The sequence below is a fragment of the Leptonotus elevatus genome, chromosome 12 (genome assembly GCF_054856555.1).
Source record: "Leptonotus elevatus isolate MCC_2025b chromosome 12, RoL_Lele_1.0, whole genome shotgun sequence".
NCBI classification, from domain to species: domain Eukaryota; kingdom Metazoa; phylum Chordata; class Actinopteri; order Syngnathiformes; family Syngnathidae; genus Leptonotus; species Leptonotus elevatus.
The window spans coordinates 5,076,637-5,099,383 of NC_141250.1; the positions used below are offsets into that span (position 1 = coordinate 5,076,637).

The following is a 22,747-nucleotide window of genomic DNA, read 5'->3' on the forward strand; positions in this document are numbered from 1 at the left end:
GGTGAACGGTATGGGATTTTTTAATAGGTTTTAGGTGAACTAATGAATACACACTCACACCCACATACAAAATAATAAAAAAATAAAATATTTAAAAAAATAAAAAGAGAGCAATGATGATGACATGTCAAATCGGTAAAATTACCGAATGAACAATACTGAGCTCTCCAGAAAAAAAAGAAAAAGAAAAAGAAAAAAAAAAGCTCAGATGACTGATGAAAAGAAAGTAAATCTGCCATAGTGACTGAATGTCATTCATGTTCAGTGTTTTGTTCCTGTTCCTCTAAAGTTAAAATTCCTATTCAAAGGGGGCTCTTTTTGTGTGTGTAGTAAATGTGATAAGATTAACTATAACAAAGGCAGATTTATTATTCATTTTGGTTAATACTTTTTTAAATTTATATTATTTCCAAGGCATCACATTTATTTTTATGTTTTAGTGAAAAAGAAGATAATACCTTAGAAAATCCCCAATGGTTGTGAACCATTTTAGTGTTTGGATTGAGAAAAGTACACCCATTCTGAAGGAGATGAACATTTTGTCCTTTTGATTTCGGTGAGATCCATGACTGTGCTGCTATTAAGTGGCCCGGCTACATTGGTGCTAATCTTCATCTTTTTACACCGCCAACAGCAGTTGTACCAAGTCATGACAAAATTAAGAGAAATATTTGTACAACTATCATTTTAATTGCAAGAGAGGAAACAAATGTAGCAGCATACAAACCACTTCAACATAACAGCATGCTGACAAAGGGAACGGTCATGACCGCTCAAATCTGATACATCTTGGTGGCATCAGCGCCAAAATTAACCCATATTTGTAACCAACTAGTGAATTCAAAACCTTGGATGTATCATGACTTTCAAAGGCCAAACATAAATGCTTTTTTTGTCAACAAAAACTTTTAAGGTGGCGTCACATTTGTTGGCCTGTTAAGGACGTCGGATGCCATTTGCCTTACAGTGCTGAGGGGCAGAGTGCAGAGATCACTATGGTAAACGTCCCACAGTTCCTTCAAAGCGCCCACAATACACCGCTTCGAAGCGCCCGGGTGGAAATGCATCAGTTCGGCCATTAGGGTGTCGAACGCGACCATGGTGCCATAGTGCTGAGGCACAAATGTTGCCCTAGGCATGGGTGTGTTGCTGACCTCCAAGCGCTTCTGAACACAAAGCATAGGCTGGGTGGTGAACTTTCACCAGCATTCATTTCTTAGCAGTCTAATTGGAAATGAAACATGAGATGTCTTCACATTACCCAGCATACATTTACTAAAATCATTCTTAAAAGTAAAGATCTTGATTTTAGGACACTATATAAAGGTCTGGGCCTGTAGATAATTAAAGCAATGGGAGTGGACTCACCTCAGTCAAATTGTTGGCTATGTTGGGAACACAAAGTCCAGAATTCATTTCCTCTTCCTTGGCCAATTCTATGTTAACAAGATTAGGGATAGACGGATTATCGGCCAGGCCAATATTCGGTGCGAATATTTGGCATTTTGACAAATATCAACATCAGTCTTTATGCGAATCTGAAGGCCGATATAGCTGGTGGCTCACAGAGGTGAATGCTTCCGAACGTAGCAAATTTGGGGTTTTCATCAGGATTTGTAAGATGTTCACAGACAGTTTTTACTTGTCTAAAAATTTTTTTTAACATGTTCAGACAATTTTTCAAAACCTTTTACAAACCCTGCAGAAAACCCCAAATTAGCTACATTTGCGTGTAGTGAAATATAGGTAACTTTTTATTTATGTATTTATTTAAAGACACTGTCCAACGTTTTGACTCAGAAATAAACACTACTTAAATACAGGACGTTTAAACATGAACTACTTCTCAATCTACACCTCTGGGCTTTAATTAATGTGTGGTGGTGATTTTGTCCGCAACCCTCCCCTACCCAGTCTGTATTTTGCCATTTTGTGTTTTTTTTTGCCAGCAGCGAGATGTTCAGAGTCTCCAGACAGTTGTTTACTCTCCAGCCAATTGCAGAGCGGGGGGTCGCGGGGGGGCGTGTCACTGTAGGGAGACGGGACGTTGAGTTGAGTGACTCGAGTGAAAAAAATAAAGTATACCACAACAAAACGCGGAGTGGATAATGCACGGGCGAAAACTAGAGTAAATCTTGGCTTGGCATTTACCCGCTTCCGAGCTCTGAAGGAGCGGCTTTAACTGAAGAGTGACGCAGAGTTGGCCTGCTTGCTATTCGACAGGTAAGTGCTGTTAGAAAACGATCCTTTTCGTAAAATTGTTTTCAGAATCAGAGTTGAGATTGTGAAAAGTTTCCTTCGAAGGTTTTTATTATCAAAAGCTTTTGATGACACAGAGAGGGGCCAAACGCCGCCATTGTTCTTCCTCGTGTGTAACGCTCCTCCCCCGTCCAAACGTTAATATACTTCATTCATGCCAAAAACCCCTCCCCTTCCGCTTCCTCTGCTGTCCCTCCCTCCTCTCTGCTGCCCCCAAGCGGTCACAAGATTGAAAACAGGAGATTAGATAATCATTGATGTGTAAACAGAGCTAGACTTCCTGGCTCCAGCCCCTCATTCTCCCAACCGGCTATAAAACACATTTGCAAAAAACACAATTCTGTGAATAATGTGAAGGGAGACGGGAGAAAGCAAATACGACTTTGACAGCACTCAAACATACACAGGAAATCTCCCTACACATTCCTTTTTCCCAGATAAGTCGAAGGACGAATCCTAACTCATCAATCTCTACTGAGCTCACACCATTATGACTAAATCTTAACAGTTATAATTAAATTGAAACAGAAGATTGTTTTCAGTGCCAAACAGAAAAGAAAATGATAGCTTGCTGATTTGGCTTAGTCACATTGACAAAGGTAACTCGGCAATATAGAACGAGGGTCAAACCTTTTTTTTTTTATATCCTTATATTTACACGTGGCAATAAGTGAAGCTAAGCCAAATGGCTGTAGCAACCTTTGGGAGTGAGTTGCGGGTTGGGTAGTTTACGACGGTCTGGACGGGCCGTGAAGGCATCACACACAGTTTTTTTTTTTTAAGCTACGCACGCTATTGGCTGTTGTGTTGTGGTAGTTGAGCCTGCTGTTTTGTTCTTGAAAACTGTTAACTCCACACTTGTCCTGATTATTTTACCATTGTTACTAGGCAAATGTCGTTTTGAACTATTATCCCTGTTGCTGATCGCCGGTGTACAGTCTCGGAACAGCAATGTGACCATTTGCAAGATACCTCGTCACTCACTTTCGCAGCTTGCTTGGCTGAGTGCGGTCAGAGGCAGGGGGCGTGAACGCTGAGCTCGTATGGGTTGAACCATGGGAGGGGTCCATTTTGAATTGTTTGTTTACAAACAGAAACGGTTTGATTACAAACAGAAATGGTCAAAACTCCGGACAGTGCCTTTAAATTTCCACTGTATAAAAGATAATGCTGACCATACCCTACACATTTTATTTAAAAATAATTAAATTTAAATATATATATATATATATATATATATATATATATATATATATATATATATATATATATATTTTTTTTTTTTATAATATAGAAAACTGTAGGGAGCTATTTCCTTGCCAAGTTTTTTATTTAGCTGAACATGCTGATGACCCTGCAATTTGTTATAATTGTTAAACAAAACTGTCTATTCCTTATGTTTAAAACTAAAATAAAAACCTTCAAAAGTGTTGAAAATGTGAACAGTTGTTTTAACAAACGTGCAATATGGCATTTGAACAAAGTTATTATTTTTTGACATTGACACAAATATTTTCTCTTTTACTGCAAATGAATATTGGCTTGAAATATCGGTTATCCGCTTTCTTGACTACTACTAATCAGTATCGGCCCTGAAAAAAAACATCGGTCTATTACTATTAATAATGGTATGACAGGAAATGCATCAAGGTGCTATTTATTAGTAACTGTATGGCATCATACTGTATATCTTACCATTTGACATCTCCTTTGACTGTTCTTTCACCTCAGCAGGTATTGAAGCTGGATCAAGGTCTTCCGCAGCGTCGTACCACACCTCGCTCGTGTTCAGCTCTTTGCATGCACCTGTTGTTCATGGGCACGGACACATCATGATCACTCAAACAACCAGAGGCTTTGAAATAAGTGTGCTTTTCTCTTTTTTTCCTCCATACATCTCAGGAGCTAATTTGTCTATGGCTTCAAGCCCCTACACAAAGCATGGCACAAAACCCCTACGATGCACATAAATACAAATGGACAATGTTTTCCCTTGCCTGGCCTGGAGGTGGGGCTCGATGGACAGTGCCTAATGGCCAGGCTTGCACCCGTGGGACCCGGCCATGCACAGCACGTGATCTTCAGCTGATGCTGGAGCAATCAACAGCTCAGTATGAAGTGGTTGGGATGAGAATCATTACCTCCAAATCTGAGACCATGGCTCTCAGTTGGAAAAGGGTGGACAGTTCTCTCTCCGGGTCAGAGATGAGACCCTGCGCCAAGTGGAGGACATTCTTGGTGTCTTGTGAGAAAAGAAAAGAGTGGTGCAGCATCTGCAGTGATGCAGACTCTGCATTGGTTTGCTATGGTGAAGAAAGAGCTGAGCCGAAAGGCAAAGCTCTTGTTTTATAGATCGAGCTACGTCACGGCCAAAAATGGCCGAAATTTCTGCCGCAGGGTGCCCGAGCTCTCCCTTAAAGATAGTGTGAGAAGCTCGGTACGCACTCAATGACGTCGCAATGCGTTTCCCTGACAGACGATGGTGCCCTACACACTGTGCACACTCTGAACACCGCAAGAACAAGAACAATCTTCTTCTGTTCTACCGCCTTGTCACTAAGTGTAGAAGGTAATCCAATGCAGTCAAACAACATTGACCGTGTCAAATGTTATTTTAGTCTGTGCTGCGACCCACTAAAAATGACTGGCCGAACAAGAATCTTAGGGCCAACCCTACTCCTGCTCCTGGATGCCTCCCTGGTGAGGAGTTCTGGGCATGCCCCTATGGGAGGAGGCCCCAGGGACCACCGAGGACATGGAGAGACTGTCTCGCATGTGGCTTCATGCCTCAAGATCCTCTCAAAAATGCTGGATAAAGTAGAATTGGGAACTCTGGGCTTCCCTGCTAAAGTTGATACCCAACCCTGAATAAGCAGAGAACAATGGATGGATGGATGACATACTTGATTGGTTTTCTTCAGCAGTGTTTGCGTTAAAGGTGGCACTTCTTTCCCAGGAGACAAAAATGCTGGTGTTCGTGGACTTGCCGCAGTCCATCCTGGGATTTCTCTGAGCATCCTAGGAATGTCAAACATTGTTAATGACAAACATTTAAATGAGGCTTTCCAACAGCACTCAGCTTACCTGGCTGCACTCTAATGTTCTGTCTTGTTGTCGTGGTTTCTCCCACCAATACACATCAGACTTTCTTCAAATTAAAAATTAAAATGGTAAGCGTCTAAAGAATGAAAGGCATGTATGAAAATGCTCACAGATGCTAACGCGAATAGCATTAACTGGCACAACTTATTTTCACTTAACATGACCGTCAAGAATGTTAAAATGTTAACATAAAACTTATCCTATACAGTTAATACAGGTTTTGTCTGCAATGAGAGCAACTTGGAGGTCAGCAAGTGTGTCATGATGAAACATATTACATGTTCCAATTTTCAAGTTCCACTGCCCATTAAAAGGAAACATTCTTACAGTTGACCACTGTTGCAGTACTGTTGGAACATATTGTACTGCTGGGCCAGCACACTTGGCTTCGCCATCTCAGCAAGTCCAACACAGTCGCATTGCTTTCCGTCCTGCTGATTCAGACTGGACAAAAAGACCATCAATCAGAAATTAAAGTAAAATAATATCAAGTCAGTCCGAAAAACAGTTATTATTTGATACCTCTTCTCTTTTTTCTTTCTCACTTTATGGGCCACCTTAAGTTTGCTAAATTCCTGAAATAGAAAAAAGTACACGTATTTTCAATGTAAATAGTTACCGCCGCCAAACACGGGAAAAAAAGTGCAAAAGAAAGGCACGTAACCAGTTTTCATGAAACGTTGCAGTGTTTTGTATTAACAAATAAAACTTTAGTTCAAATCCAGATAAATGAGCAGATTGAGAACATTTCACATTTTGCTGTTGCTGTCCACACACAATTTCAAAAAAATGGAGCTGTGATGAAAAAATGGCAATAACTATGCAATTGAACTGCCGCCTACTACGCCGAGGGAATATAGTGGAACTAACCTCAAGGAATTATTTATTCCTTATTTCCATTAAAAAAAAGTTTTAGAGGTGTAGTGAGGCTAAACATAAGATAGGCTTAGATGGAAAAAGGTGTCGCCACAGTGAGGAATCCAAACGAGAGATTTTGTTTTAGGACGTCACATCATGTCTTATACATGTTGAAGTGTTCAAAAGCACAAACGACACAAACGCACGACACTTGCTTGTCTCCAAATAATTTTCACTCATTAAACTCTTATTTTAAGTTACCGAACTAACCTGTCTGTCGTGCCCTCAACTGTTGTCGTTAAGCGAGATGGATTCTTTATATCAGGCAAGGCAGACTTATTTTGAAGTATCTTTCAGCCCGTTTAGCGATGAAGCTTCGATATTAGGCAAGGTAGACTTAACTGGGAGTATCTTTCGTATTCTTTCCGTCTCCCTCCAAGCATTCTATGAAGACAAACGCATCGCTCTGCCTCTGCTACTTGCAGTAGAGCTGAGTACTAGTAGAGAAGTCGTGTCTGTGTGTGTGCAGCTCATTTGTTACTAACTGCACCACTAGTAAATAGAGAGAGAAAAAAAACGTAACATTGTGCAATATAAAACTAAGCTAATTACTGTTACATAGTAAGATATTTTCACATGATTATTTTGTAGCTTTGTGAACTTTAACGTGTGTTTAAATGTCCGATCTTTTTCGCCTGATACCCGATCAGCTGAAAAAGCAGATCAAATCGGGACATCCGTATAAAAAATAACAGATTTTATGCAAATTAAATTGTGAAATGTACAGCTTTAATTGTTCACAAACTTCTGATATCTGGAAAATTTAGCAGAAAATGTCTACCCCATGGTCCCATGTTAATAAGCTGCTTGAATTTAACTGACCTGTGCAGCATAGTCCAGATCAAACATGCTCAGCTCAGTAAGCACACACTTGTCGGCTGTGAGCAGCTCTTTGGTTTGGGTGAAGGCTGACGAGTGCTCGGTGAATGGTGTGCCCACCATGATGTCACAAGAAGCAACACAAGGCACTGTGGAGGTGCACTTATCTGCAGTGTTGATCTTCTGCTCTATTATGCAGGCTTTGCCGCTGGATGCAGCTGCTTCACTAACAAAGTGAGTCTCTCTGCCATGTAGCTTGGACTGGAGCTCCATTTCGACTTGCTGACATTCAGACCTGAAATGTAAAACAATGGGGACTTTATGAAACTAGAAAAGAAATGCAAAGGAGAAAAAAAAGTCACTAAAAAATTTAACATTGCAGCTGTTGTTTGGTGAGAGTTCACTCACTGTAAATTGCTGGCATCCGCTGAATTGTCCCATCTGTCAGGTGCCACTGACATCTGGCTGATCAGTGGAGGTTTTCCTTGTGGATAGCATCCACCTTGCTCCAAGTCCATAATGAAACCAGGCAGGCCCTGCACAGCACCACTTGCACTGGGCTATGCTAGTCGTGATCCCTGCTGTGAAGACACATAATTACACTATAGTATATTGCTGTGATAAAGTATTTCCCCCAGTCTCTAATTATTATTTTTTTGTTGCAGTTTCCACAAATTAATTTTTAATATCATCAACTGCAAAATGAAAAAACTATTTCTTATTTTTTATTTGTACCTTGTAATTCATGGACTTGGTAACAAATCTAAACTCTTAAAATTATGTTACCTACAATAAGTTATTTCTAGGAAATATTCAGAAAATGTTCATGGTAGAGAAGGTAATTATAATTTACGAGGGAAACAGAAGGATCATACTCTCGTTACTAGACGTAGAAGAAGAAGCATGTTAATCGATTTGTAATGGTCTTGATGTAGAAATGAAAAAATAATAATATTAAGGAATTCAAAAGCAGCTATAAAATATCATTCATGAATGTATGTGGGGCTGGAAAGCAGATTTTGTTTATATTGGTGTGGGACAAGTGTCTCAGAAAAATTGATGGATATTTTGTTGAGATGTGGTGATTTATTATTTATAGGTTTCCAAGAAAATACAAATACACGTTTATAGGTAATAATTTGGATTGTAAGATGGGGCAGGACAAGATAAGCTTCTACTTCTTTCTGCGCCTTCTCGAACGTAACACTTTGTGTAGAGCCTCTTTGTTAACTTGTGTTGTACTACTTCCTTGCAGAATTGCTTTAAATCGGCAAAGGAGGGGTTTTCGAACCTCCCTTATATGCCACCACATTTCAAATCAGATTGAAGTCTGGATTTTAATTAGGCCACTGCGAAACTTTCATTTTATTTTTTTCTATGCCAGTCCAAAGTTGACTTGCTGATGTGTCTTTGGATCGCTTTCCTGCTGCATGACCTAAGTGTACTGAGGATTGAGGTCTTGAATGTATGGTTGAGTATTTCTCCCTCAGAATTTTCCGGTAAACTAGAATTCATGGTCCAATCAATCACAGCAAGTTGTCCAGGCCCTTAAAGAGAAAGTAAACCCAAGCATTTTCCTTACGATAATATGTTCGGTGCAGCCCCTCAAGTCTGCACACGGTGTATTGCGTCAGTGGAGTTTGAATTAATCAGCAAAATGCACCCATTTTTAGCCATCTCAGGGGGCAACCACTTGCTGTTGATTGAAAATGACAAATGAAAATCAGTTGCTCAGGGATCAGGTAAAGGACCAATCATGGCTCTTCTTACAAACATCACATGACCGATTGGTCGTTACGGAGTCCTGAGCAACTGTGCTTTTTGAGATTTTTGTTTTTGTTGTTGCAAACTTAATTTCTTCATGTCACACTGATTCACTTAAAGTAATTTCTTGACTGAACAGGTCTGGAGATCACCAGGCCTGGATGTGGTTAGTGAAAATGAACTCAACTTTACACTTTTTTTTTTTAATTACTTATAATTACTTAATTATTTAATGGTGATATAATGCTGTAGTTTTTCCACACAGGGTCAGGTAGCTATAGTTTTCTTTTTCCTTAGTACATAAGATCCCCATCAAAAAACTGCATTTCATGTTTACTTGGTTTATCTTTTTCTGATATTTATATTTGTTTGACGATCTTAAACGAAAGATAACCCAAAACAAATTGAGAAGGCAAACACTTTTTCACGTCATTGTCTATTCACAACATGGGAATTGCTTGTCAACATTTTTAGTTGTATGCATACTTGTTGCTCACTCAGGTGAAGCGTTGGTCTCTCCGTTTGGGGTCTGTTGTAGGAGGTATGGAAGCAGTGTTGCATGCAGCAAGCAGTGTACGGCCAGTCTTTTTGTACCAAGTTTTCCCCAAACCTTGTAGGGGACGTTTGCAATAATACCTGAGGCACTTCTAGCAAAAAGAATATGAGATATAAAATACATAAAACAACTCTTCTTTATATTAGAAGCCAATACACACAATGGGCATTTTCAAACATTAAAATGGAATTTCTAACGTCAAACAGTATTGATTCTCAATATGCTTGCTGAACTCTGTTTTGAATCATTGCTATTCACTAAATGCCAAGTCAACTATTTGATTAATCTTATCATTTTTAAATCGCCAAATCTGCTCCTTGTTCCAAGCCATATGCATGTACAGGTACCCATGATGGAAACGAGGTTGTCATATAAAACGCTATAAACTACTGTAACTCCAGGCCTTGAATGCGAGTACAGTACATGGGATGGTTGTTTGGCTTGTTGCTTCTGAAATTACCTGCAATGGTAGTCAATTAAAAAACAAGCAGTTCAGACACACACAGGGAAGGTAGGTTAACTTACGTGTCGAACCAGGCGGTTGGATCAATATTTTTATTCCAGGGTGTCTGCAGAAAATCGAAAAATTCTTCATCTATGGACAACACATTTATTTGTTGCCAGTTGCATTACATGTGTACTGTACATCAAACACATGGCGCTACATTAGGTACACCATAAACCTGCATCGTTCAGCCTTTAATTTGTAAAAACTTAAAGGGATAGTCCAAAGTTTCTCAGAAATAAACACTAGATGTATACACATTAAATCAGTCTCAATCAACACCTCTGGGCTTGTTAATGTGTAGGGGTGATTTTGTCGACCTGTATTTTGCCATTTTGTTGTGCTTCGCCATAAGCGGGACGTTTCTGGACGAAAGTCAATGTTTACCCCTTCAGCCAATCACAGAGCAGAGGGCGCGGCGTGTGATAATAGATACATTGTAGTTTATTTTTTATTGGAATTCTTATAAAGTGCTTTTTTAAAAATGCTTTTGGTGTATTAAGTGTATCTTATATATAATGTTTTATATATTTTTTCTGTATTGAATGTGTAATCTGAATATGAAGATTATGTATCAGGTGAGGTCTTTTTTTATAAACCCGATATGGGTTTCCTGATCTCTCATGCACATTTTAATGTTATAACTGGTTTTTTTCATATTGTCTTTTTGTCCATGTGCAAATAAACGAAGCAAATGGCCTGCACTACTTGAGTGCAACCAGCAGAGGAGTAGTTTGCATTCACAGGAAGCCCAACATGACAAAGGGAAGTTGAGCTACATCTTTCAGCCTCCCCAACAATAACATTATTTTTTGACAATGACGTGAAATAAAGTGTTTCCTCGCTATAACACGGTTCACTTTTTGCGGCCTCGCTATATCGCGGATTTTTTGTGGGTATGCAATTTTGCATGCATTTTCTTTTACAGTAATTTATCTATTTCATTAAATTTATGAAGGTTTGAACATTGAGAATGTTTAAACAAGAGAGAAATGTGAGAAAATGTAAATGCCTCAATTGAAAAAGTGTATAAAGTGTGTGGTGAGGGGTTTTAGAGCCTTAAAACATTTATAATAGATGTAAAACATAAAGCTAACTTCTTTGTGGATTTCATTTATTGCGGGTATTTTTTTTTTTTTTAAATAACATAACCCCAGCGGAAAACGAAGGAACACTGTATTTCCTTAAATGGTGGCTGTCCCTCTAAAAGGCACTATCCGGGTTTACATGGAGCCTCAGCCATGTATTACGAATGGCCAAATGGAATGAAAATGCTTCATATATATAAACACCTCAATTGGAATGAAAATGCTGAATCCGAATTAGATTTCAATCGGATTTACAGGGGTTGTATATTCCTTTAGCCCAGTGTTTCTCAACCCTCATCCTCGGGGCGCACTATCCACCCTGGTTTCCATGTCTCCCTATTTCAACGCAGCTGATTCCAATGATTGCTCATCAGCAAGCTCTGGAGAAGCCTGATAACGATCCTCACCTGCGTTGGAATAGGAAGACATGGAAAACAGGCTGGATAACATGCCCCGCGGACCAGGGTTGAGAAATACTACTTTTAAAGATTAGATGACTTGACTAGCCAATCTGAACGAGCGTCATGTAAACAGTTCAGTCGGATTAGCCAGGCTGTGTCCGGTCTGCGCATGTTCTGTCTTTGATGCAAGTGTGGCATGACGTTTCCGCACTTTAAAATTTTGTTTTTAAAATGTTTAAAATGTTGTGTGCCCCATAGATATGGTAGATATGCCCAGCAAACCGAAACCGAAATTAACCTACACAATTTGAATTACGGTAGAGCTTCTTCAAATTTTAATCTCTCAAATCTTTTGCTCCCGAGTGTTTTTACCTTGTGCCACATCTGTGAGCTGAGCTACACTTTTAAATTATAGTTAGAACTGCAAGTAGGTGAACAGCAACACACAAAAGTTACCTCGTCATCAAACAAGGCGTTGGGGGGGCGACATTTCCATCCATAATTAATTGTTAATTTACCTTATTTAACTAATCACATATTAGAATGCCTCTTAGAGCACTCAGAGATGAGATGGAACCTCATTACAATGTACAGGCGTACTTGCGATACTATACAACATTTACACTCTTTTTTTTGAGAAGACAATTCAATCTTCCCTTTAAATTGGTAACAGTGTTCCTAAATGAAGCAAAACTTACCGTCTACGAACTGTCTGTATTCAGGTGGCAAACTCAAGCGCCAGCTAGTTAACGTGGGGTCACTTAAAGAAATGTTAGAATAAGCCAACACAAAATCATAGTGACCTGGACGACAAAAGACAAATACATTTTGTAGGCGCCATAGCATGTCACGTGGTGTGTGTGTGTGTGCGTGTGTGTGTGTGTGTGTGTGTGTGTGTGTTGGGGGGGGGGGGGTTGCTGTGATGCGTGGGTGTTGGGGTCACATGACAGGTGATGTATGCCGGTAGCTTCAAATAAACGCGCTTCCCGGTAGTACGTGTGATTGAGTCGACCTTGATAGCCGTATTTTTTGGTGATCGCATGATGACACAAACGCATGGCCATGAAATGTTGATCCGCATGGCATTGCTCCACCATTCAAGTTGTGAGTGATCGTGAAAGGCTGATTAAACTAAACAAAGAGCATTCAAGACTCGTGCCTCTTTTGACAAGCCAACATTGCGACACAGCTCGTCAGCAAGTACAGGACCCACCGTCTCTCTCTCGGAAGCGACAAGGAAGCTTAGAGTCGCTACACATTAAGAGGGTCAAATATAAGAAATGTTGTCAATATTCATAAATGTTCATACTGTTGGAAATCATTTCCTTGATTTCTGCGTGTTCAAATAAATTCAAAGTGGAAATCTGTGAACAAGTTTGCCAGCTTTATTTCAGATTCTGAAAGTCACCTGTAGTACTGCTCAATCATCGCAGCTCACCCACAGATGTGTCCTTTACAAAGTTCATGCGTGCATATATAGATATGGTTCCCTCCCCCTCATTGACCATTCGGCCCTTTCTCAGCATGTGATATTTCCTGTCACCCCAATTCTACACACCCCCTCTCTTATCTCTTCCTTCGGGCTGTGGGCCACACTTGGCCCCCCTTTTGATCTTGTCCTGTCAGCAGAGTGAGATACAATCTGGCCAACTCCTATTGAGTTCTTCCAGTCCTTAACAAACATGAGGTATACAATTGGCTTCCTAGATAAACTATTGACCTCGGGAGAGCTGGCTCCAGAGATTCCTGCATACCTGCTGTGTGGATTCTGACACCTCACTTCCTTAGGGGGAAAACAGACCACATTCTACCACAGTTATATTCGTCTAACTAAAATCAAAAACACTTTGAAGAATATATATGTAAAACAGAAAACAATATTAATAATTGTAACATTCCCTCATTTGAACTATTCTATAGTTCAACACATTAGATATTGTTTTTAAAGGAAAATGCCAGCAGCATCCTCATCCCCCTCATTCGAAGCAACAGGAGACATCCATTGATTAGCAACAGCTACCATCATATGAGACGACTTATTTTGTACATCCTGTTTCTCAATCATAGTGATAATAAGTCTTTGGCAAAGTGAACGAATACATGGAATAAAACAACAACCACAAATCGTTATTAGCGCAGTGAATTAATTCTATCTACATTTTTGTTTATGGTGCACCACCAGCAAATTACAGATTCGAATCCTGAGAGTACTTGATCAGTTAATTTGTATTCATCTGGCACACCTCTTGGTACTCCAATTGCATCAATGTAGGTGGGAACATTCTGCTCTTGCCAAGAATGTCTTTTGGTCCTCTGAAAAGAAGGAGGTTTTGGTTCCCAATTATCAATCATTTGTAACAGATTATCAATAGAGATGGGGTAGATTTGTACTGGCATGAGAAGGGTTATGAGGGCACAATATCCTTTTGTATTTAAAGGCAACTTATCAAATATTCTGTTGTCACCGCACCACCAGTATATGTCCGCTCTGGATTTCGGTTGGAACTTCTGTCCCACATCTACTATCGACACGCACTGAGTAATCTGATTTAATTTTCCCAATTGTTCTCCAGTGCCTGTCATTTTAATACATGTAAAATTACCATTTGCAACTGTGTTTGAAAATACTGGTTTAGTTTTCTGCCAATCGACGAGGGGATACACCTTATCCCATTTCGAGCATTTGACATTGGGACAGCCTTATTCATTAGTTCCAATATACAGTGATCATCTATTTTAGCCGGAATGATTCTCAATAGAGGCCGCGGACCTACACATACCACACAATTGTCTTTATCAGAGGCTCGAGCCGCTTCATTCGCCAATAATAGCCAATTGTTACTGCCCCCGGAAAATCCTTTTGTAACCCGAAACCTCTCAACTATTCCCTCAGTTGGTACGCTGACCGCCTTTACTCCGCTCTCCATTGTGTATTTAGTCATTTTTGGCTGTTCTAAATTACTCATTGTTTTATTTACGCATACTAAAATGGGGAAATATGGGTCATGTCCGGAGAACCAGGCCCACAACAAAAATCCAAAACAGGAGGCGTTATCAATTGTTGTGTTAGGCTACCGTAATTCCCCTTCTGGAAAAATAAAGTTCATATAGAGTCGCCCCCCCATATTACGCAATGTTATTCTTTTGCTAAAGAAGACTGCCTCCTCACTAGTTCCCTGACGCCAGTATCTTCCATCCTGTGTTGTTATCAGAGCATTCCAATCTCGTCGTACATGACCTGTCAAATACCACCAGTATCTTGTCCAATCTTCCCCCTTAGTCTGTCTCCCCTTACCAAATCCCTTTAAGGATCTAATAGGAATTTTAACAGAAGTGTTTGTATTTGGAGCAACTGTCACAGCAATTGATTTCTCATAAGTCCAGAATGTGACCCAGGGATTATATGTAGACTTAATACTTCGCTTAATACGATACGTTGTAATTGCGTTCAAAGTTGTGTCAAAAGGCTGAAAAAAGTACCAAGTCATCATGAGAAGAAAGGTCGCAGTACAGCAGAAGGATATGTTTTTCAGCTTTGAAGCCATCTCGTAATGAAGTTCTTTGAAGGTCTTTTTGAATGAAAAGAGTGTCGCAATAGTTCGTCTCTTCTTCAAGAATTTGGGGTAGACTACCCAAATTCTTCGATTTGTCACCTGGGATTATTCTGCCCAAAATGTGACTGATCAAAGGAATGAATGCCCAAGAAAAGGCACTTGCTCTTGATCTTCGTTCAATAAGATTGAATGATGTCCTCAAACGACAGCTCCTGAGCCGGAAACTGGATCATCAGTTGACGTGGCTCCTAGATCGGGACATCAGCTGACGTTGTTTTCCCAGTTGGAGGTGATGAGATTGATGATCATCAGTTGATAAGATAGCTGAGCCTGGCACGTCTCCGGCAACCTTGTAGACCAGATGTGGAATGTCGTCTTCATCCTCCTTTCTGTGCAGCGAACTGCACAACATTTCCTCTCCGTCCCCCCTGGGGCCGTTCTCCTGAGTGCAGAACATTTTCATTTAGTCTCTCACAAACACACATAAATTTTATTTTGAGGAAAAACCCTGATAGTTTTTGTTAGTTGGGATTAGTAAATGTTATTTGATTAAGATCCGTAGGTACTGCACTGTTGGAACAGGAAAATATCTATTTTTGTGACATTGAAACAGAGCCCAGCCTTTGATTGAGTTGAATGACATTCGCTCATTCATTAATGCAACAGACAAAGCTCGTAAATATTTAATTTTCAAATAGATTTCATATAATTGTAGGTAATTTTTTTTACCTCGACATTTACAGTTCTAAATTTGCATGACTGTGCCTTTCACCATCCTGAAAGGAATCATTTTACTAGCATATCATATATTCTCTTCCCAGAATCTCATGATCGGCCGAATCCTGGCATGCTGGGAAAAACTCACATATATTCATATTATCTATACTCTTTTGCAAACACTGGGCTCCAAACATTACATTTTTCACATGTGATTCTGAGATAAAAGATATAATATAATATAATTACCTTCATTCGGCGAATATGCATTATTGTCCTTGCTTGCTTCAGACTTACTTTGCGATCGATTTCCTGTGGATTATCACTTTCAAACTCACCCTGTCGAATGGAGTGTAGGCGATACCCCACAACCTTTGTAATTTTGTTTTTAAGTTTGTTTTTCATTCTCTAACCCACAACCTTTTAATTTTGTATTGAATGTTCTAATTCATCTACATTGGTTAATATCTTAAACATGAACTGTCCTTCTGTTCATTCCTCCCTCATTTTGGCAAAGATCTACAGATCTTTACAAACACGCATTGCACTTCAAAGGAAGACACATCAAAAAACCCCGTTAGCTCATAAAGAAGAACAGCCAGACCACAGCCCCCGCAAAAGACGTCGTAAAATTCACAACTCCCAAAACCAGAATGTGAGGCAACCGAGATAGCCGCAGAACACTGCAAATAATTAGCACAATCAGATAAAAACTAAAACACTAAATGTGAAAACTTTGGAGACATGAAAAACAATACCACTAGATTTAAGCAAACTAAAAACGATTCAGAAACTACCAATCAACCCCACCTCTTCTACAGATTAGTGGGGCTCGTAAAAACACAGCACAAAAAAATATCTCTGGGATTAACAAATCACAGTGCTGTGAGAAAAAAAAATAATAATCGAAAATGAACCATCAGATTATCAGTTATTTGTTGAATAACAATATCTCAGTATGATAAGATGTAAGTTTCAATATTATGTCTATAGAACATACACTTAGATAATACATATTTATAGCATATACTATTGTGAAGACTTCTGGGAAGACTCCTACTTAATGCTGCACTTCGTATTCAACTTTAACTGCAGCTGGACGGAGCCCAGAAAAAAAATAATAAATTCCCCACAGGGAAAACAAAAGTATATCGTATCGTATTAGTTAAATTCCCATTGTACCAATTCAGAAACTGATTATCCCAAGAAAATAGCCAGACATTTAGTAGGCCCTTCTCAACAAAAAAAATAGAGGAACTAAGATTGAAATAATTTTTTTTTCAATCCCTCATTCCAAATTCACATATGTCGTGTTCAATTTCCTGAAATACCTTGCTATAGATCACAGTTCCCCATCCAACACATTAAAAATGCCTTGCATACCACTCGTGTAGCATTTCTTTGAGCAAGATCACACCCCATTCGGACCTCCATCTTTATTTTTTAGTCTTTGTCCAGTCTTCCAGCAAAAGGCAGGACGGCAGCTGTTGTCAATGTTCAATCCTGGCCAGCAGGGCGGCTGCTGTGGCAGCAATGTTCAGAGCAGGCATTTAGATTTCCTCTGGATGCAAAACAGCCATAGGGGAGAAGTCACTGGAATGAGACGTGTACACAGACACTGGGCATTGAGGAATTTGAGCATTATGATTGTCTGTCGGCACGGGAGGAGAATGACTGTGCTGCGGCGCGAAGCTCTTTGACTCTTTGTCACGTACATCCAAACGTTGGAAATTGCTGTCTGCAATGGCGGACTCGATGACACATAGTCTTTCTGAGAGCTCACCTGACCAAAAAATGCACACTCGTCGATGCAATGCATAAAAAATGCCAGACTGAGGATGTGGGATTATAGCAAGATATTTCACTTCCCGTTTTCTTATTATCTTATTTCAAACTTGTTCTTTTTAGAATGCCCCTCAAAAACAGCCACTAGAAATACTTGCAAATACAACGTATCCGTAGAGCTGGGCGCATCCCGTTTGCAGATAGTCATCAAACCCCATCCGCTTTGGAACTTAAACATCAGTTTCTGAAATGACACACTCAGAAAAAACAAATATTAAACATCATAATCATTATGTTGACTACAAAAACATTCATAACTTCTCATTCAACTATCCTAAATCCAGCCACAGCTGTACGGATATAGGGATAATTATTTTAACTCAACATAGCTCAATACAAAATGCTATCATTTTATCATTACTCTTTATTCATTTGTCCCGAAAAGAAAAAGTTAACCTGGCTCGTCTTTATCAAAAACAGTATAGCATAAAAGACTGTCAAATGCAGTCACTAAAAAATAAAAACACCAAATTAATATTTTTCTACAAGAACTTAGCAACAGCCTTAAAAAACTGTTACTTATTTTGTTTTATCATCCTTCTCTTATCTATGAAAGAGAAAAACTCACAATACGAGGACACATGACTAATCCCCCACTCACACTCAAACCCCCTCTTTTCCCATACAGAGGAGGAGAGAAAATTTCTTCATTTAGCATCCCTCAACATCGCAAAACCCATTTTACCAAACTCCTTTTCATTACCTTATTCCATCTGCCATCATCTCACCAGTCTAAACTCACACAAAACCAATTTACAGTTAAGAATATTGAAGAAAATCAAACAAAACCTCCCAATATCCAAACACTTCCAACAGAGCAGCCCCCACCTTTTTTTTTAGAAGCTAGGTCCAATTTAAAAGCACATGCTTTGTCAACAATGTTAGCATCACAATTAGCCACATCCTTAGCACCCGCTTTTACCAACGCTCCTCTAGCAATTTTAACCGAACTGCCCATCGCCAACATTCTAGCATTCCTCATCATTTGATCCTCATGTCTACAATTTCGTCGTACTTCTCTACCCCTCACTCAAATGCATACGCACACACTCTTTAGTCATTATCATAATAAACGGTGTTATTCTATCAATTCGTTGTCCACAAATCTTATAGCATTTAAACCGCAGTTCCATACGGTGATTTCAGTAAACGGGTTAACTTCGAATAACCCATCCGTAAACTGCTCCAACAATGCTGGAGTCATTTTAGCACCAAATTCAGCCTTTTTTCATTACCAACAAAGAAAATACAAACGTCTGACATACCATTTTGTCCAGCGAAAGCTTTTTATACAATCGATCCATAGTTCGTTTTTTCACTGTATATCGACACTTTTTCCTCACGGCGACTCACAAGTCCCGACTCTAAACCGGAAGCGCATTCAGGACAAACCATACTGTATCCGGGTCGAAATCGCCTCCATTTTGTTCATAGGCTATTTTACTTTCGGTTTCTTATCTTACGCAAGTAGTATTAATATTTATCAATGCAGTGACGTCTCACTTTACAATATGATAGTTCAAATAGGGTAAATTTATTCAACAACGTTTAAACAACCGTACAACAAGCAATCACAGAAGCCCACAAAACACACAGCACGCACAACACAACATAGAACGTACACACACAACGAATACACAATGACTCACAGAACGTACACAGACAACGAATCACGTGATCCAATTCCACAGTGTCAAAACTGTCTCTCTTTTACTGCATATGTCATGCAAGGCGCTCTTTCAGCGCAAAATCAAAAAAAATCACACGTAATCTATCGATCGCAAATACAACGTTTAAAACCCAATGTCCGTTGCAATCGACCTGACTTCCCCAACTGTTCAATTTCAACAGCGCGCGCACTTTTAAAATAACTTATTACGTGAAATGGACCGTCTAATACAGGCGACATGTACTACCAAAAAGAACAGTCCTGAACCAACCAAAACTGCCAAGGGCAGGCGCGTCTACTATGATCTTCAGATTTACCAATGGATCTTCAAATATCCACGAAACCCCGTAACCTCTTTATCCTTATATTCAAAAAATAAATATCATAGTCTATCGAATCCTTCACAACGCCAAAACAGAATAACACTTACAAATTAAAAAAACAAAACAAAAGACGCTGCTTCTTCCTGTTAATATGGCCCTGTCCCCAGCAGCCTCGCGCATTCACCGGTCCGGGCCAGCACATTCATCACCACATGCTCCACCCCACGTACGTGTTTATAGTTCAATGTCGCAGAAATTTTTAGAACGACATCAAACTACAACTTTGTTCAAACAGATTTCATGTACAAATTTACACAATTTAGCAGACGAAAACAAGATGCAATGATTTCAAACATACAGAACTCCTCTAGTGGATCAACGTCTCCACTTACTGTAATTAATTATTTAGGCGCCTAGAAGTTCCATTCGTTCATCAATCACTGCAGCTCGAAATCCTCTTACCTCCTTCAGCGTTCGGGGTCACCAATTGTTGGAAATCATTTCCTTGATTTCTGCGTGTTCAAATAAATTCAAAGTGGAAATCTGTGAACAAGTTTGCCAGCTTTATTTCAGATTCTGAAAGTCACCTGTAGTACTGCTCAATCATCGCAGCTCACCCACAGATGTGTCCTTTACAAAGTTCATGCGTGCATATATAGATATGGTTCCCTCCCCCTCATTGACCATTCGGCCCTTTCTCAGCATGTGATATTTCCTGTCACCCCAATTCTACACACCCCCTCTCTTATCTCTTCCTTCGGGCTGTGGGCCACACTTGGCCCCCCTTTTGATCTTGTCCTGTCAGCAGAGTGAGATACAATCTGGCCAACTCCTATTGAGTTCTTCCAGTCCTTAACAAACATGAGGTATACAATTGGCTTCCTAGATAAACTATTGACCTCGGGAGAGCTGGCTCCAGAGATTCCTGCATACCTGCTGTGTGGATTCTGACACCTCACTTCCTTAGGGGGAAAACAGACCACATTCTACCACAGTTATATTCGTCTAACTAAAATCAAAAACACTTTGAAGAATATATATGTAAAACAGAAAACAATATTAATAATTGTAACAATACATCTGCAAAAATAACGTTTTTCTCCGTTTTAAAGACGCATCGTGAGTAAGCCTTGCAGGTTCTCCTGTAAATAAATAAATAAATAAATCACAATTGGCATTCAAGTAAACGCTTAGTGATTTCAACGAAGACACATTGCACGAACATTAAATGTTTCTTATTGCGTGAAATTCAACCAGACACTTACGTAGCCTTGTTGCATTAGCATGTCTGTGGTAAAATGGAGGTACGCTTGAAACATCTCTATGACTCGACGTAGGCCAGTAAGGACGGCAGGTCAAAGTTAGCGGATAGCACGGCCAGTCCGGTTGAAAGTAAGCCATGAACTTAACCTTACTCGATTAATAATTGGAACTATAAAAAATAAATGTCATTGAAGTCAGGAAAAAAATAAAAGTTTGCAACCTTGTTTTGACTGATTCAAAATGAACTAATGGGCGTCTTGCTAGCTAGCTTGTCAGTGCCACGACCTTGAAAAAAAGATCGACAGACAAGAGCCAAATAATACTCCCAAGTTAATAACAAATATCAAATAATTTAGAGCACCTGGAGTAAGCTTGCAGGAGCGAGTTGGAGGGGAGCTACAACTGCTGACGACTGACGGCAGCTATCATCTTGAAAACTACTTGCTATCATCTTGTAAACTAAAAATTAATGTCGACTAGTCAGTCACTAGTTCACCTGATATCTTCCCCTCCCCCGCAAAAAGTTACTTCCAACGAATTCTATAGACAAATTATTTGTATAGAAATGTCATCGCCGGATGTTATGCACTTCAAAATATTTACAATACAATAATGATAATTAAATAATACAATAGACTTCATGGAAACGTACATATTGTAGTGATTGTAAAGGGGGAAACGTACATTCTAGTAATTTATGGCCATGTTTAATAATTAATAATTCTTCAAATTTGAATTATTCATTACATCAAGTCTGTGACATATTATTTGATATCACCACCCGTTCAGTTTGTGCTTTAATACAGTAGCCTACAGCTGTTCAGATAAGTTTACAGATCCTGGCAGAATTTTTAAAATATTGGAATTTTTTTGTGGAAAACTTCTTATTTTTTGGATAGTGGTCAGGTGACGCCATTTGTTATCACATAACTGTGTGACATCCAAACGACCCTAATAATTTTTTTTACATACCCTTGAATCAGTGGTGTAGTGGTCCCTGGAGAAGTAGTTATAGTCTCAATTTATTTATTTATTTACTTATTTATATAAGTAGTCCAGAAAAACGTTTTAGAAACGGTGACATGTAAGAATTAAAAATCTGTCATTTGTACTTGCTCACAATAATACAATTATCATGGCTTGTTAGGAACAGTTTGGTAACACAAGCAAACAGAAATAATATAAAATGTATTTATCATGAGCCAAACATAAAGTATATGTCATAAAACAAATCACAATATTTAGTGAACAATTAAACAAAAATAGTGAATGGCTGGGCGGATTTAGAAGTGGGTGTACTCAATACTGACTGAAAAAGAAGTGGGTATACTCTGTATACCCGCGTATACCCTGGACTACACCACTGCCTTGAATGTACTGTAAACAAACAGGTTTTTGAAGTTTGAATGGCTATTAAGAGTAAGCTTGAACACTTGTGACTTAAAAAAAAAAGTTCATTAGTGTATTCAGTAATGTGACCTTAGCACATTTCTTCCAGGGCTGCACTGATTTTTCCAGAGCCAAGGGGAAATCGAAATAACTGTCAAACGACCTGCAAGAAAAGATGGTTGAACTTTATTGATCAGGAAAAGGATTTAACAAATATATCTAGATGTTTTTGCATGATCACTTATGTTTTCTTAAGGAATGAAACATATCGTCGCTGCTATATGAAAGACACTTATGTCAATTTTGGTCATTTTTAAAATTTTTATGTTTTTGAGATGAAACTCAATGCAGATATCCCAAAAACATAAAAATGGACTTAAGTGTTTTTCATATAGCAGCGACGATATTTTGCCATTTCTTCTAGGGTGTGTAAACTTTGGAGCACAACTGTATGTTTATGGAATTTGGAAACAATTCATTATTAATTTGGTTACAAATTATTAATTGTGTTATTTTTCAAATTTTATTTTGGATTAAGAGTGTGTATCTAAAATGTTTTCCCCACCACATTTTTT

General features: G+C 39.0%; 1 protein-coding gene and 2 long non-coding RNA genes across 11 annotated transcripts; 1 reads left to right on the top strand and 2 right to left on the bottom strand.

The window, feature by feature from the left end:
- Positions 1-700: 700 nt before the first annotated feature.
- Positions 701-21,285, bottom strand: rbm44 (RNA binding motif protein 44). 8 transcript variants are annotated; one of them, XM_086090355.1, is made up of 12 exons: positions 21,145-21,285; positions 9,944-9,987; positions 9,349-9,506; positions 7,507-7,679; positions 7,102-7,393; positions 5,884-5,936; positions 5,689-5,805; positions 5,344-5,407; positions 5,163-5,277; positions 3,955-4,065; positions 1,369-1,436; positions 701-1,166 (listed from the first exon to the last, which is right to left on the bottom strand). In XM_086090355.1, the coding sequence occupies exons 4-12, from the start codon at positions 7,614-7,616 to the stop codon at positions 909-911; spliced, it is 1,188 nt and encodes a 395-aa protein (XP_085946481.1). In that variant the 5' UTR covers positions 7,617-7,679; positions 9,349-9,506; positions 9,944-9,987; positions 21,145-21,285; the 3' UTR covers positions 701-908. The 8 variants fall into 8 exon arrangements, with proteins under 8 accessions (XP_085946481.1, XP_085946479.1, XP_085946474.1 ...); XM_086090353.1 differs by having other exon boundaries at positions 9,360-9,509; XM_086090348.1 differs by having other exon boundaries at positions 9,349-9,509.
- Positions 2,058-5,852, top strand: LOC147164324 (uncharacterized). The gene is made up of 2 exons (XR_015096610.1): positions 2,058-2,223; positions 3,991-5,852. It is a non-coding gene; the product is annotated as an uncharacterized LOC147164324 (long non-coding RNA).
- On the bottom strand, positions 12,780-19,933 carry LOC147164325 (uncharacterized). 2 transcript variants are annotated; one of them, XR_015096712.1, is made up of 2 exons: positions 18,794-19,933; positions 12,780-15,408 (listed from the first exon to the last, which is right to left on the bottom strand). It is a non-coding gene; the product is annotated as an uncharacterized LOC147164325 (long non-coding RNA). The 2 variants fall into 2 exon arrangements; XR_015096711.1 differs by having other exon boundaries at positions 15,933-19,933.
- Positions 21,286-22,747: the final 1,462 nt, after the last annotated feature.